The sequence below is a fragment of the Muntiacus reevesi genome, chromosome X (genome assembly GCF_963930625.1).
Source record: "Muntiacus reevesi chromosome X, mMunRee1.1, whole genome shotgun sequence".
In the NCBI taxonomy this organism is placed as follows: domain Eukaryota; kingdom Metazoa; phylum Chordata; class Mammalia; order Artiodactyla; family Cervidae; genus Muntiacus; species Muntiacus reevesi.
The window spans coordinates 68,076,165-68,091,067 of NC_089271.1; the positions used below are offsets into that span (position 1 = coordinate 68,076,165).

Here is a 14,903-nt window from a genome sequence, read left to right on the forward strand (position 1 = left end):
CCTAAAAGCACCTTTTGGAGGATGAGTGTAAGGGGAAAAGTTTTCATATCTGGATATCTGATCATAAAATTCTGTATTATGAAACAAACTATACTGTCAATTACTTGAGTTATTTTGGGGAAATAATTTACCCTCTGTTTACTCCAAGTTTCCTATCTGAAAACAGAATTCATCATTTATCTCCTGTCTCCAGAGGTTGCACTGTATGAGGAGGATAAAACTCCTAAGGTATGGTAAAGAGGGTGGTTCTTAGAATAAGAATTTGAATAATAGAAGAGACATTCTAGAACAGTTAGTTCAATTGACCATTCTGCAGATAAAGAAAATAAAGACCTGAGCCATATCAAGTGACTTACACAAAGTCACATAGTAAGCAAGTAGCAATGGCAGGGCTATGACTTGTAGAGTTTTTATGACCCTTTAGTTCAGGATTCTCTTCACTTTGTAAATATGATATAAATAATATTTCTCCTTCCCTCTCTACCTTCTTCCTTCTTTTCTTTATTTCCTTAGATAAAAGACATTTTCCTTTCCTTCTAACTTTCTCTGTGTTCATTGATAGAGTATGCCTGTTTAATGTGACTATTAAGTTTAACAAAATTATGAATAATTTAAGCTAATATAAAAATTCCATCTAAAGTGTACTTTAAGCACACATAACTGATTCAACATAATGGACTATTAATTCAGCAGAGTTTCTGTGTTCATTCTACAAGGGACATGCATGTTTAGGTCCTTCAGCATGTTTTTAAAAATATGGTCAAATGCCACTATCCAGTTTAAGCCACTATTACTTCTAATTTAGAAGACTGAAATAATTCCTAATTATTCACTTTGCTTTCATTCTTGCCCCTTCACAATACATTCTTTACGGAATAGTCAAATGATTTGTCAAAATCTAAATCAGATCTTATCACTCGCCACTAAAAACCTTCAGTGGATTTCCAACACTCTTAGCATGGCAAGTCCCCCTATTTTTTGGCCACACTGTGTGGCTTGCAGGCTCTTAGTTCCCAAACCAGGGACTCAGCCTGGTCCCAGCAAGTAAAAGCACTGAGTCCTAACCACTGGACCACCATGGAATTTCTGCAAGTAATTTTTTCTTATTTGAGTCCCAGATCATATAACATTGCCTAAGAGAAGCCCTCTCTACTACTGTGTATCAGGGATGTAAACAAATGCTTCAACAGTTGAGGGAACAGTGATTAGTGAAGAACCTGAGAATTCATGCCTTGTTTAAAGAGGCACTACCACTTGGCTCTAGCTAATTTTTGCCATTGGGAAATACAGATCGAATGATGCCAGTGTCTGAGTTTTCAAAAGAAGTCAGAAATGTGGATTTTCATGAAGAAATATTCAAATTGTTAAAAATTAGTAAAAAATACAAAGTTTTAAAAGACATATGAAATCAGAAAGAAGACATCTCTGGGCCCAATTCATCCCATATAACTCTAGTTTGTAATCTATTCTCTACTACACCATTCTGCTTACTACTGTTTGGAATTATATAGATAATTTCCTGACTGTTTCCTTTTCACCGTATTTCAGTATGCATGAAGACTTTTTAAAAACCAGCATGCACTAATCCTCTAACAAAATAAACAATAAATCTTTAATATCATCTAATATCTAGATTATACTGAAACATCCACAATTGTCATATGGGATCTTAATAAATATTTGTTGAACAAGTAAATGATAAATAGATGAACATAAATGTCTAACAGTATACTTCTCAAACCCTGAAACATGATCTTCTTTATTAATTCTAAAACATTAGAATTACTTGCCAAAAAACCCTTAGTTTACTTTTCCCTTTTTAGGACCTTTATTAATTTATTTATTCTTGTCATTTAATCATCAAAGTAACTTTTGGATACAGGCAGTATTAACCTCATTTAATAGGGGAAGAAACTGGGGACTCAGAAAGGTCAATTGCTGAATGTCACATAGGGAGAAATAAGTAAGACTTTTTAATGTTCTCACTAGCTATTTTATATATTTGGAATCTTGAAAAATAGTATAGATGATCTTATTTGTAAAGCAGAAATAGCAATACAGACATAGAGCAAAAAACTTTAGTTTACAAATTTTAAAAGGTGAATTATTCAGCTAGTATTGTTCCACTCATGCAGAAGAAAATTAACAATAAGACTCCATAGTGAGTATCACCAAGGAAAAATGAAGACCTATCTCTGCACAAACACTTATACAAGAATTTTCATAGCAGATTTACTCATAATAGCTGAGTACTGGAAACAATCCAAAAAAGCATCAAATGGTAAATGGATAAACAAATTATGATATTCATACAATGAAATACTACTCAGCAATAAAAGGAATGAAATACACAAGAATGTGAATGAATCTCAAGAACATTATGCTGAATAAAAGAAGCCAGATACAACAGTACATACTGTATAATTCCATTTATACAAAATTCTAGAGTAGGTAGAACTAATCAATGGTAGAAAACTCTTAGAATATTGGTTGTCTTTGGTGGTGGTGGTGGGACTGATTGGGAAGAAGCATGAGAGAACTTTCTGTGGTGTGGTAATTTTACAGAGGTTTTGGTTACACAGGTGTATACATTTGTCAAAACACTAAATGGTACACTTAAGATCTGTGCATGTTTGTTGTATGTAAATTTCACCCAAAAAAGAATAATAAAATATTTAGGTGGATCTTGGGTACTTTGGAATGCATCAAAAAATAAGATGGGACTTCTGTAGTGGTCCAGTGGTGAAGAATACACCTGCCAATGCAGGGGACATGGGTTTGGCCCAGGAAGATCCCACATGATGAAGAGCAACTAAGGCCATGCACCACTACTACTGAAGCTTGCACTCCTCAACAAGAGAAGGCACTGCAATAAGAAGCCCATGCATTGTAAGAAAGAGGGGCTCCCACTCGCTGCAACTAGAGAAAGCCTGCATGCAGGAATGAAGACCCAGAATAGCCATAAGTAAATATTAAAAAAAATAAGATGGCTTGCCATCATTTAAAAGTCTACAAATAACAAATGCTGGAGAGGATGCGTATGGAGAAAAGGGAGCCCTCCTACTCTGTTGGTGAGAATGTAAATTGGTATGGCCACTATGGAGAGCAGTATGGAGGTTTCTTAAAAAACTAAATATAGAACTACCATATGACCCAGCAATCCCACTCCTGGGCACATATCTGGAGAAAACCGTACCTCAAAAAGATACATATACCCCAACATTCATTGCAGTACTATTTACAATAGCCAAGACATGGAAGCAACCTAAATGTCCATCAATAGACGAATGAACAAAGAACTTGTGGCACATAATGGAATACTACTCAGACATAAAAAGGAATGAAATAATGCCATTTGCAGCAACATGGATGGACCTAGAGATGATCATACTAAATGAAGTCAGACAAAGACAAATATCATATGATATCACACGTGTGGAATCTGAAATACAATACAAATGAATTTATTTACAAAACAGAAACAGACTCACAGTCATAGAAAACGAATTTATGATTACCAAAGGGAAAGATTGTGGGGGATAGATAAATTAGGGGTTTGGGATTAGCAGATACAAACTACTATATATAAAATAAACAATAAGGACCTACTGTATAGCACAGGGAACTATATTTAGTATCCTGTAATAAACTAATGGAAAAGAATATGAAAAAGAATATATATACATTTATATATGTTTAACTGAATCACTTTGCTATACATCAGAAACTAACACAAAATTGTAAATCAACTATACTTCAATAAAAAAAAAATTAAAAAGACGGCCTGATGGATGATGGATAGAGGAATGGATTTGTAGACAGATTGATGATAAAGCAATATAGTTAAATGTTAGTGGTGGACTCAAGTGGTGGGTATACAGATGTTTATAAGGTAATTATTCCATAAATGTTTGACATTTTTTATACTATGTTGAGAAAAAACTCCATGGTGTTTTTCAGAAGAAAGGAGGGGAAAGTGGGCTAGACTGAGGATATTTATGCCTCAGTCTTTCTGAGATCCTTGTAGATCTGCCTCCCTAAATGACTTTGGATGAACTAACCTCCACTCCCAGTTCTTGTGTAAACTGGTAGCTTCTTGGCCATATCAACAAGCATCTGCTTCTGGACCTCAGGTCTCTCTTCATTTTCATAGCGCTCCTTGTCTGTATAGGACAAGTGGAACTGGAAGGAAAAGTGAGAGGCAAGACTTTACTTTCCAAGGTTCACAGAAAAGAATAAAGACAACAACAACATCTATTTAGATGAAAATAATTGTTACCTACCCTTTGATATTCAGGTACCAATTTGGCTTATAACTTTCTCTGGATAATTATCTCATTTATCTTATCTGGCTTTTATCTCAATATTCATAACTCTATGTGATAGGTAATATTGTTTTATAACCTAAGAAAATAAAATCTAAGTACCTTGTCTATGGTTATACTCAACTCAACTAGTAAAAGCAGCAAAACTAAGACCCAAACTAATTCACCAAGACTTAAGCCATTTCCACTCCACTAAACCATAATATGATGTTGCATGTTAATAAGTGATATCTTGCTGCCAGGATCCTGTTGATGATAAGCTATGCCTTTTATTAAGTTGTGAGTATTCTTCATAGGTGTCCTCTTGGAGAAGTTGGATGAGACTACGTGCAACTTTGTGTGTTCTAATTTTGCAAATGAAATAGATAATCAGATATTTTCACTATTTCAGAAGTTTTTAGTCTGGTATGGAGCTTGTTGCCACATTTGTGCCACACTTTGCTAATCTTGCCCAAAAAAGGGGGGGCAATGATTTTCCAAAGTAATACAGACCTGTAAGTTTTCTTGTTTGGGCCAAACGATAGCAGAGGTGAAAAAGAAAAAGACCTGTGATCAGATTTTCTGGGTTTCAACTTCATCTCTGCCATTTAATAGTTCAAAAATCACTTTGGAAAATCAGACACTCTCAACCTAAGTTTCTTCATCTGTAAAATAGATGAAATAATACTTCACATGAATGGTGTAAGAGTGCTAGGTAATAAATAACAAGTAACTAAATGTCTCTTTTACAAGTAAAATTTCTTAAATTATTCAAATATTTGATATTGCCGATCTCTAAACTTTTAACTATTCTAGATAGCATGTAATAGTTATGTTACTGTGATCTTATTCTGCACTCTTTTGACTACTAATGACATTCAGCCCCATTTTGAGTTTATTGTCCATTTGGGTATCTACCTGTGAAATGCCTATTCAAATCTTTTGTCCATTAAAAGTAATTGGGTTACATGTCTTTTTAATTATTGATTTGTATTGTAATGATTTGAGTAATTTATATATTTTGGATACTGGTCCTTTGTTGAATATTTTCTAAAAGTCTGTGGCTTTCCCCTTTACTTCCTTTATGGTGCATTTTGAGGAACAGAAAATCTTGGTGGGACTGTAGAGTTATGCAACCACTTTGGAAAACTGTTTAACATTATCTATGTAGGCTAAATATATGCCAGCTCTATAACTCAGCAACTCCATTCCCAGTTATATACCTAAGAGAAATGAGTGTGTGTGTGTGTTTACATGTTTGTGTGTATTCCAAAAGACAGGTATAAGATCGTTCATAGCAACTTGATTCATAACAGAAAAAATGGTAACAAGTGTCCCTTAATTGGTGAATTGATAAATCAATTGTGATAAAAGAGATTAACTAATAGCAGTAAAAGGGAATGAACAACTGGAACATGCAACAATATGAATGAATCTGGAAAACATTACACTGAGTGAAAGGCTTACACACAACAGTATATGCTATGATTCTTTTTTTGTGTGAGGTTCAAGAATAGGCAAAATTAATCCATGGTGGTTACCTCTGAGAGGAAATTGATTTAGAAAGGGTATGAAGGAGATTTCTGAGGTGTTAGAAATATTCAAAATTTTAACATGGATAGTGATTATATGGGTGTAAATATAGGTAAAATTTATGAAATCATACACTTTACAGCTTAGTTCTTGGAAACGAGCATGTATTTATACATCAATGAAATAGTAAAACAAATAAATTAATAAAATATTTAAGATAATTTAATGTATCTAACTTTAAAAACTAGATATGTATAAAGTCAAACACCATTTTAAGAACCATACTGTGGTGCATCGTTATGGTATCATGCTATTCTAAAGTAGACTGACTGCCTACAAGTATGTGGAAATGTGTAGGGGAATTTTTGGCTATCACAATAAATATAGTGCACTATAGGCATTTAACAGGTGGAGGCCCAGGTAGCCAAGGATTCTGTGATGAACTGTACAGACACACACACTAAGAAATTTTGCAGCCAGAAGTCTATAGATCAATATTATAAAATGTTAACTAAATAATGCAAATTTAATATAAAAAGTGGCAATTGTTTTCTTATAAGAAAAATATAATTGGAAAGTGTAAAGTTTTATTTTTTAATTTATTTTTATCTTTTTATTGAAGTATCGTTGATTTAAAAGTATAAAGTTTTAAACAATTCTTGCTAATGTGGATAATTAAAAGTAGCACCTTGGGGAAGCTCTTTAAGTTCAGGGAGGTTCTTGGGACTGTGACTTTGTTGTCTTATACTGTTCCAGCTTGAAAAGCAGAGACAATATTGTTACAGCTTGTATGTGATGAAACCTTGTGGTTATACAAGTGGACTTTGGTTTGGAGTAAGATGCCATGCCTGGATGTCCTATTTCTGGCACTAACCAAGTGTTTTTAATGATTAGAATGCAATGAGCCAGGAAATGTGTTCTAAGTAGGACAACTGGTGATAAATCAGGATGCATTTGGTTTTAGAGAAATTAATATTATGGCTATCAAATAGGCCCAAATGATTCACCTTTTTTATATGGGAGTGTAGATTTATGCAACCACTTTGGGAAACTTTGGCATTATCTACCTGAACTAAACATATGCCAAAATATTCACTTTTTCTTTTTACCAATTAAAAATGATGAACATGTGGCCTTAAATGTTAGACATTTGCAGTGATTAACTCAATCCATGCTGATTATCATCATCCATGCTGATTTCCCCAGCAATCTTTTCTGTGTGGTTATTCTCCATTTTTGTTCCACGGTGTTGCTTCAGGTTCTTAAATTAGACACTTGAGCCCTCCAAGGGATATTTTCATTTATGTATAGCTGTCAGTTGTTTTTTGTGGGGGGTGCATAGAGGCTGGTATCTTCTACTCTGCCATCTTTCTGACATCACTCAGTCAAATCTTTCTCCTTTTTTCTTCCTTTCACTTTCAACCTATTTATGTCTTTGGTTCTAAAGTGAGCCACTTATAGACAGCATAGAGATAGATAATAATGTTTATCTATTATGCAAATATCTGCCTTTTAATTAAATATTTCAAATCATTACTCGTAAGAAAGAACTTTTGCCATTTTCTACTTTCTATACATGTAATATCTCATGTTTCTCAATTCTTGCATTGCTACCTTACTTTGTGTTTTATAAAAATTTATTGGAACGGGATTCATCTACAATGTTGTATTAATTTCTGGCATACAGCAACGTGATTCAATTATGTGTATATATATATATATACTCTTTTTTAGATTCTTTTCTTATACAGGCATACAGGTTATCATAGAATATTGAATACAGTTCCCTGTGCTATACAGTAGGTCCTTGCTGGTTATCTACCTTGTATGTAGTCATGTGTGTATGTTCATCCCAAGCTCCTGATTTATCCATCCCCACAATGTTTCCCCTTTGGCAACCATAAGTTTGTTTTTGATATCTGTAAGCTTGCTTCTGTTTTGTAAATAAGTTCTTTGGCATCATTTAAAAAACTTAGATTCCACATATGAGATATCATATGATATTTGTCTTTCTCTGTGTTTAATTTTATTTTGTATGTGTACAATTTTTATTCCATAAGTGGGAAAACTAAAATCAGTACTTTTCCTAATTTTGGGAGGCTGTTAAAATTTCTTCCATTGTTTTATTTCCTACTTTGGAAACTAATCTGTGTTGCAGTAATCACATGTTAAAAGTACCTGATATGATTAGAAATTTTTCATGTACCCTCCCAAATATTGCATGAAACACTTTCATTCAAGGGAACACAATTTGAAAATGATCAATTTAACTATTGTAATTTTTCTCATTGTCTCACTGAGCTCTAAGTTATTACAGTTTCATAGAATTCTACTAGATGAGTCCTCAGAATCCAAGTGATTCCTTGTTTCGCTCATTATCTCAACAATGCAGGTAGTAGTTTCCTAGTCTTAAAGATATCAATAGCTGGTGATTTCACAAACTCCTTCAATAGACTATGTTAATTTTAATTTACATTTATCACTCCAAGTCCTTTTTAAAGATTACCTTGAATCTCTCTTTTGTAATGGAAGGTTATTTGCTCCTCTTTTTGCCCTCTTCTTGCCTTATTGGCATTTCTACTTTCCTCTGTCTTTAGTCTTTATGAAGTAACCAGTATTCTTACCTTCTGGTTTGGCTGTTGTGGGAGTGTAAAAATAGACTTCCAGTAGGTCCAGGTAAAGAACACAAAGATGGCATGGTAGAATATGAGGTAGATAACTGAAATTTAAGAGAAAAAATCAGCATATATGTTATATTTTCACCCATTTCTAAAAGTTCAGAAAGATGTAAAGCTCAACAAAAAATCTCTATTTTGTTTTCCTATTACCAAGTATTTTCTAGTATTATTATGAAAGGTTAATTTTTACCTTTTCCCTATACAGTGACAGAAACAATTTATAATGCCAAATTTGGAATCAGAGACTTTTTGGGAGTTGCATATTTTAAACGTTGCCACATGATCCTGGGAGTAAAGGGGAAATGTCCCTTATGATAATGTGAGGAGGAGTTACTGTTGCCAATTGTCATTCTCTCTGCCACTATGCATACTGAAAGGTAATGATAGTATTTGCACAGTGCTACAGAGTTTACAATGTGCTTTCATAATGTTATCTAATTTTATTTTTTCAACACATTTGTGAGATAAGTAATAAGTAATAGATAAGCAATAAGGACGGTTGATCAACTATCAGGGTAGTTGATTATCCGAAGTCACACAGCTACTATACAATGTGCATGTGTGCTAAGTCATTTGTCATGTCTGACTCTTTGCGACCCTATGGACTGTAGCCCTCCAGGCTCCTCTGTCCATGGGATTCTCCAGGCGATAATACTGGAGTGGGTTCCCATGCCTTCCTCCAGGGGATCTTCCAGATCCAGGGATTGAACCAGCGTCTCTTACATCTCTTGGATTGGCAGGCGGATTCTTACCAGAAGTGCCACCTGGGAAGCCTCCGCTATACAGAGTAGCCAGGTCTTAAACACAGGGCTACTGACTCTAAATCACAAGTTTTTCTTTTCAGTTGCCCCAGCGACTACACATTTTTGAAATGCGAGATGTACTTTTGTGACATTTGTGACTCCCCATCTCTTTTTATACTCTTTGACTCCTAGATATCTCTTCTGACACAGGAAAGTTCAGTATTTTCCAAAGCCATTTTGAGACTAAACGACATTTTACTGTTTCATTGTGAATCCTTGTATGATAAAGTTTTATTACTTCAATCTATGAGGAAGACTCAAGGGAATGCTGTGACTCGAGACCAAGGTAATAGGACTGATTCTCTCACATATTTATATTACAATGGAAAAAAGCTGGCACAGTGCTCTCAGTCCTATGGTACAAGATCTTTTTAGTGGCTTGTTTTGTGTAATTGTGAAATCTCATTTCAAATTCAAGCAATAGAAAGCAAATGTCCACCACACACACATATACAACCTCTTCCCTCTCCCTCCTAAAGCAAAATACTTATTTTTTGTTTGATGTGCATCTTTCCAGATCCTCTATTTTCATATGTCTATATAAATATCAATGTACAAACACAATACACATATGTAATTTTTGTTATAATAATTTTTTCATTGTATTTTGAAAGGTAATGCATTGAAAAGGTTGAAAATAGTACACAGTGAAAAGTCTCCCTTCTATCCTTGTCCTTCAGACATCCAAATTTCCTCCCCAGAAGCAACAGATGTCATACTATCATGACTTTATTCTGCATCCTATCAGGTTTTATGCACATAAAGGCACCAAAACAATGGGTTTTTTCCAAACAAATAGCATTGTTTTGCATCCTCCTTCTATTTCACTTGCTTTGAGTTGGAGAGCATTCCACTTAGTACAACTTGGAGAGAGTGAGCTTCCCTTATTTTCCTTTTAAAAAGTGGCATGGAATAAGATTTATCAGAACCTCCCTGAAAGACACCTCTTTGCAAAGAAAAGCCACCAAACAGAAAAGGAGGGAATCCCTCAAGAAATAGTTTCCACTGAGTCAGAGACTTCCATTGTGTTCTTGTGCACTGGCATTTGGAACTCAAGTTAAGGCTCTTTCATTTCTGGTGAAATTCCTCCTGGTAGATTGGACCTAGGCTGGTCTTTGGAGAGAGATCAAGCCCTGAGTCTTTGGAGTGGGAGCACTGACTCCTAGACTATAGACAACCAGAGAACTAACTCTCAGTTCAGTTCAGTTCAGTTCAGTCGCTCAGTCATGTCCGACTCCTTGTGACCCCATGAACTAACCCTAGGGAATGTCAAATAGTGAGAACTCACACAAAGGAAACCACTGAATAGAAGACCTGGCATCACCCAACCACCAGTAGCACCCTGTGCAGAACGCCTCATCTAAACAACAAACAAAACAAAAAAAAACAAATGCAATCATCAGCAGACAGGATAACCACCTCACTCAGTTTGCCCATCAGAGGAAAAAAAAACAAACAAAAGCTCAGCACAAATCTCACCCTAATTGAAGCTTACACAAACCACTGGACCAAACTTAGGAGGGCAGAAACCAAAAGAAAGAAAGAATTCAACCTTGAAACCTGGGAAAAGGAGGTCTCAAACACAATATGCTAAAAAAAAAAAATTAAAAGAGAAACACTACACAAATGAAGGAACAAACTAGAAAAATAGAAGTCCAAATAAATGAAGAGGAAATAGGCAAACTCCCTGAAAAACAATTCAGAATAATGATAGCAAAGATGATCAAAAATCTTGAGAATGAAATGGAGAAAATGCAAGAATTGATTAACAAAGATCTAGAAGAATTAAAGAATAAACATTCAGAGACAAACAACACAATTACTGAAATTAAAAATACTCTAGAAGGAATCAATAGCAGAATACCTAAAGCAAAAGAAAGAATCAGTGAGCTGGAAGAAAAAATGGTGGAAATAACTACTGAAGAGCAGAAGAAAGTAAAAAGAATGAAAATAATTGAGAATAGTCTCAGCGGCCTCTGGGACAATATCAAACGCACCAATATTCGAATAAAAGGGGTCCCAGAAAAAGAAGAGAAAAAGAAAGGGTATGAGAAAATTTTTGATAATTTTGTATAATCTTGATAATTTCCCCAATATGGAAAAGGAAATAATCAAGTCCAAGAGGCACAAAGAGCCCCATACAGGATAAATCCAAAGAGAAACATGACAGGACACATACTAATCAAATGATGAAAGACTAAACACAAAGAAAGAATATTAAAAGCAGCAAGGGAGAAACAAGTGACATACAAGGGAAACCCGATATGTTTAACAGCTGATCTTTCAGCAGAAACTCTGTAGGCCATAGGGGAATGGCAGGGTATATTTAAAGTACTGAAAGGGAAAAAATCTACAACCAAGATTACTGTACCTGGCAAGGATTTCATTCAACATTGATGGAGAAATAAAAAGCTTTTCAGACAAGCAAAAGTTAAGAGAGCTCAGAACCACCAAACCAGCTTTACAACAAATGTTAAAGGGACTTTTATAGTCCAGAAATACAAAGGAAGAAAAAAGATCTACAAAATCAACCCCAAACAATTAAGAAAATGGCAATAGGAACATATATATCAATAACTACTTTAAATGGAAATGGATTAAATGCTCCAACCAAAAGACACAAATTGGCTGAATGGATACAAAAACAAGACCCATAAATATGCTTTTTATAAGAAACACACTTCAGACCTAAAGACACATATAGACTGAAAGTGAGGATGGAAAAATATATTCCATGCAAATGGGAAGCAAAAGAAAGCTGGAATAGCAATCCTCATATCAGACAAAATAGACCTTAAAATAAAGAATAGTATAAGAGATAAGGAAGGACACTACATAATGATCAAGGGATCAATCCAAGAGGAAAACATAACAATTGTAAATATCTATGCACCCTATATAGGAGCTCCTTAATACATAAGACAAACATTAACAGACATAAAAGGAGAAACTGACAGTAACACAATAATACTAGGAGACTTTAACACCCCGCTCACATCAAAGGACAGATCATCAAAACAGAAAATTAATAAGGAATCAAAGTCTTAAATGGTACATTAGATGATATGGATGTCATTGATATCTTCAGGACTTTCCATCCAAATGCAGAAGAATATACTTTCTCCTCAAGTGCACATGGAACATTCTCCAGGATAGACCACATCTTGGGTCACAAATCAAACCTCAGTAAATAGAAGAAAATTGACATTGTATCAAGCATCTTCTCTGACAACAATGCTATGAGACTAGATATCAACTGCAAGAAAACTGTAAGAAACACAAACATATGGAGATTATACGACACATTTGTAAATAACCAACAGGTTACTGAAGAAATCAAAACAGAAATCAAAAAAAATTCTAGAAAGAAATGACAATGAAAACGCAACAACTCAAAACCTATGGGATGCAATGAAAGCAGTTCTAAGAGGGAAGTTTATAGCAATACAGTCCTACGTCAAGAAACAACAACAACAACAAAAAAAAAAACAAAAAACACTGAATAGACAACCTAACTTTACTCCTAAAACAACTGGAAAAAGAAGAACAAAAAACTCACAAAAATTAGTAGATGGAAAGAAATCATAAAGATCCAAGTAGAAATAAATGAAAAAGAAACGAAAGAAATAATAGTAAAGATTAATAAAACTAAAACTGGTTCTTTGAGAAGATAAACAAAATTGACAAGCCTTTAGCCAGACTCATCAAGAAAAGAGAGAAAAATCAAATCAACAAAACTAGAAATGATAAGAAGTTACTACAGACAATGTAGAACTACAAAGGATTATAAGAGACTATTATGAACACCTATATGGCAATAAAATGGACAGATTCTTAGAAAAGTTCAATCTTTCAAGCCTGAAACAGGAAGAAATAGAAATTATGAATGACCCAATTACAAGCACTGAAATTGAAGCTGTGATAAAAAATCTTCCAAAAACCAAAAGCCCAGGACCAAATGGCTTCACAGGAGAATTCTATCAAGCATTTAGAGAAGAGATAATGCCTATTCTTCTAAAACTCTTTCAAAAAATTGCAGAGGAAGGAACATTTCCAAACTCATTCTACGAGGCCACCATCACCCTGATACCAAAACCAGACAAAGACAACACAAAAAAAGAAAACTACAGGTCAATATCACTGATGAACATAGATGCAAAAAAATCCTCAACAAAATTTTAGCAAACAGAATCCAGCAACACATCAAAAAGCTCATACACCATGATCAAGTTGGATTTATTCCAGGGATGCAAGGATTCTTCCATATATGAAAATCAATCAATGTGATACACTGCATCAACAAACTGAAAGATAAATACCATATGATAATCTCAACAGATGCTGAAAAATCCCTTGACAAAATTCAGCACCCTCTCATGATGAAAACTCTTGAGAAAATGTGCAAGGAAGGAACCTACCTTAACATAGTAAATGTCATATATGATAAGTCTACAGCAAACATTATTCTCAATGGTGAAAAACTGAAAGCATTCCTCCTAAGATCAGGGAAAAGACAAGGGTCCTACCTAAGGGACAGAAGAACTGTACACAGAAAAGTATAAGACACTAATGAAAGAAATCAAAGATGTCATAAACACATGGAGAGATATTCCATGTTCCTGGGTAGGAAGAATTAATATTGTAAAAATGACTATACTACCAAATGCAATCTACAGATTCAATGTGATCCCCATCAAATTACCAATGGCATTTTTCACAGAACTAGAACAAAAACTTTCACAACTCACATGGAAACACAAAAGACCCTGAATAGCCAAAGCAGTCTTGATAAAGAAGAATGGAGCTGGAGGAACCAACCTTCCTGACTTCAGATTATACTACAAAGCTACAGTCATCAAGACAGTATGGTACGGGCACAAAAACAGAAATATAGACCAATGGAATAAGATAGAAAACCAAGAAATAAACCCATGCACCTATGGGTACCTTAGTTTTGACAAAGGAGGCAAGACTATACAATGGGGCAAAGACAGCCTCTTCAATAAATAGTGCTGGGAAAACTGAACAGCTACATGTAAGAGAATGAAATTAGAAGACTTCCTATCACCAAACACAGAGATAAACTCAAAATGGATTAAAGACCTAAATGTAAGACAAGAAACTATAAAACTCTTGGAGGAAAACATAGGCAGAATACTCTATAACATAAATCAAAGCAAGATCCTCTATGACCCACCTCCTAGAGTAATGGAAATAAAAACAAAAGTTAACAACTGGGACCTGATTAAACTTAAAAGCTTTTGCACAGCAAAGGAAAATATAAGCAAGGTGAAAAGACAACCCTCAGAATGCAAGAAAATAATAGCAAATGAAATAACTGACAAAGGATTAATTTCCAAAATATACAAGGAGCTCATACAACTCAATACCAGAAAAACAAACAACCTAATCAAAACATGGGGAAAAGACCTAAACAGACATTTGTCCAAAGAAAACAAACATATGGCTATCAAACACATGAAAAGATGCTCAACATCACTCATTATTCAAGAAACGCAAATCAAAGCTACAATGAGATATCACCTCACACCAGTCAGAATGGCCATCATCAAAAAGTCTACAAA

General features: G+C 34.5%; 1 protein-coding gene across 2 annotated transcripts in view; it reads right to left on the reverse strand.

The window, feature by feature from the left end:
* The window catches only part of ZDHHC15 (zinc finger DHHC-type palmitoyltransferase 15), a 109,155-nt gene that overhangs the window by 60,319 nt on the left and 33,933 nt on the right, over nt 1-14,903 (reverse strand). For both annotated transcript variants that reach the window (XM_065916300.1, XM_065916301.1), the window contains exons 3-4: nt 8,462-8,556; nt 4,062-4,182 (exon numbers count right to left, since the gene is read on the reverse strand). In XM_065916300.1, the coding sequence (XP_065772372.1) occupies nt 4,062-4,182; nt 8,462-8,556 (216 nt within the window). The remainder of the gene's footprint in view (nt 1-4,061; nt 4,183-8,461; nt 8,557-14,903) is intronic.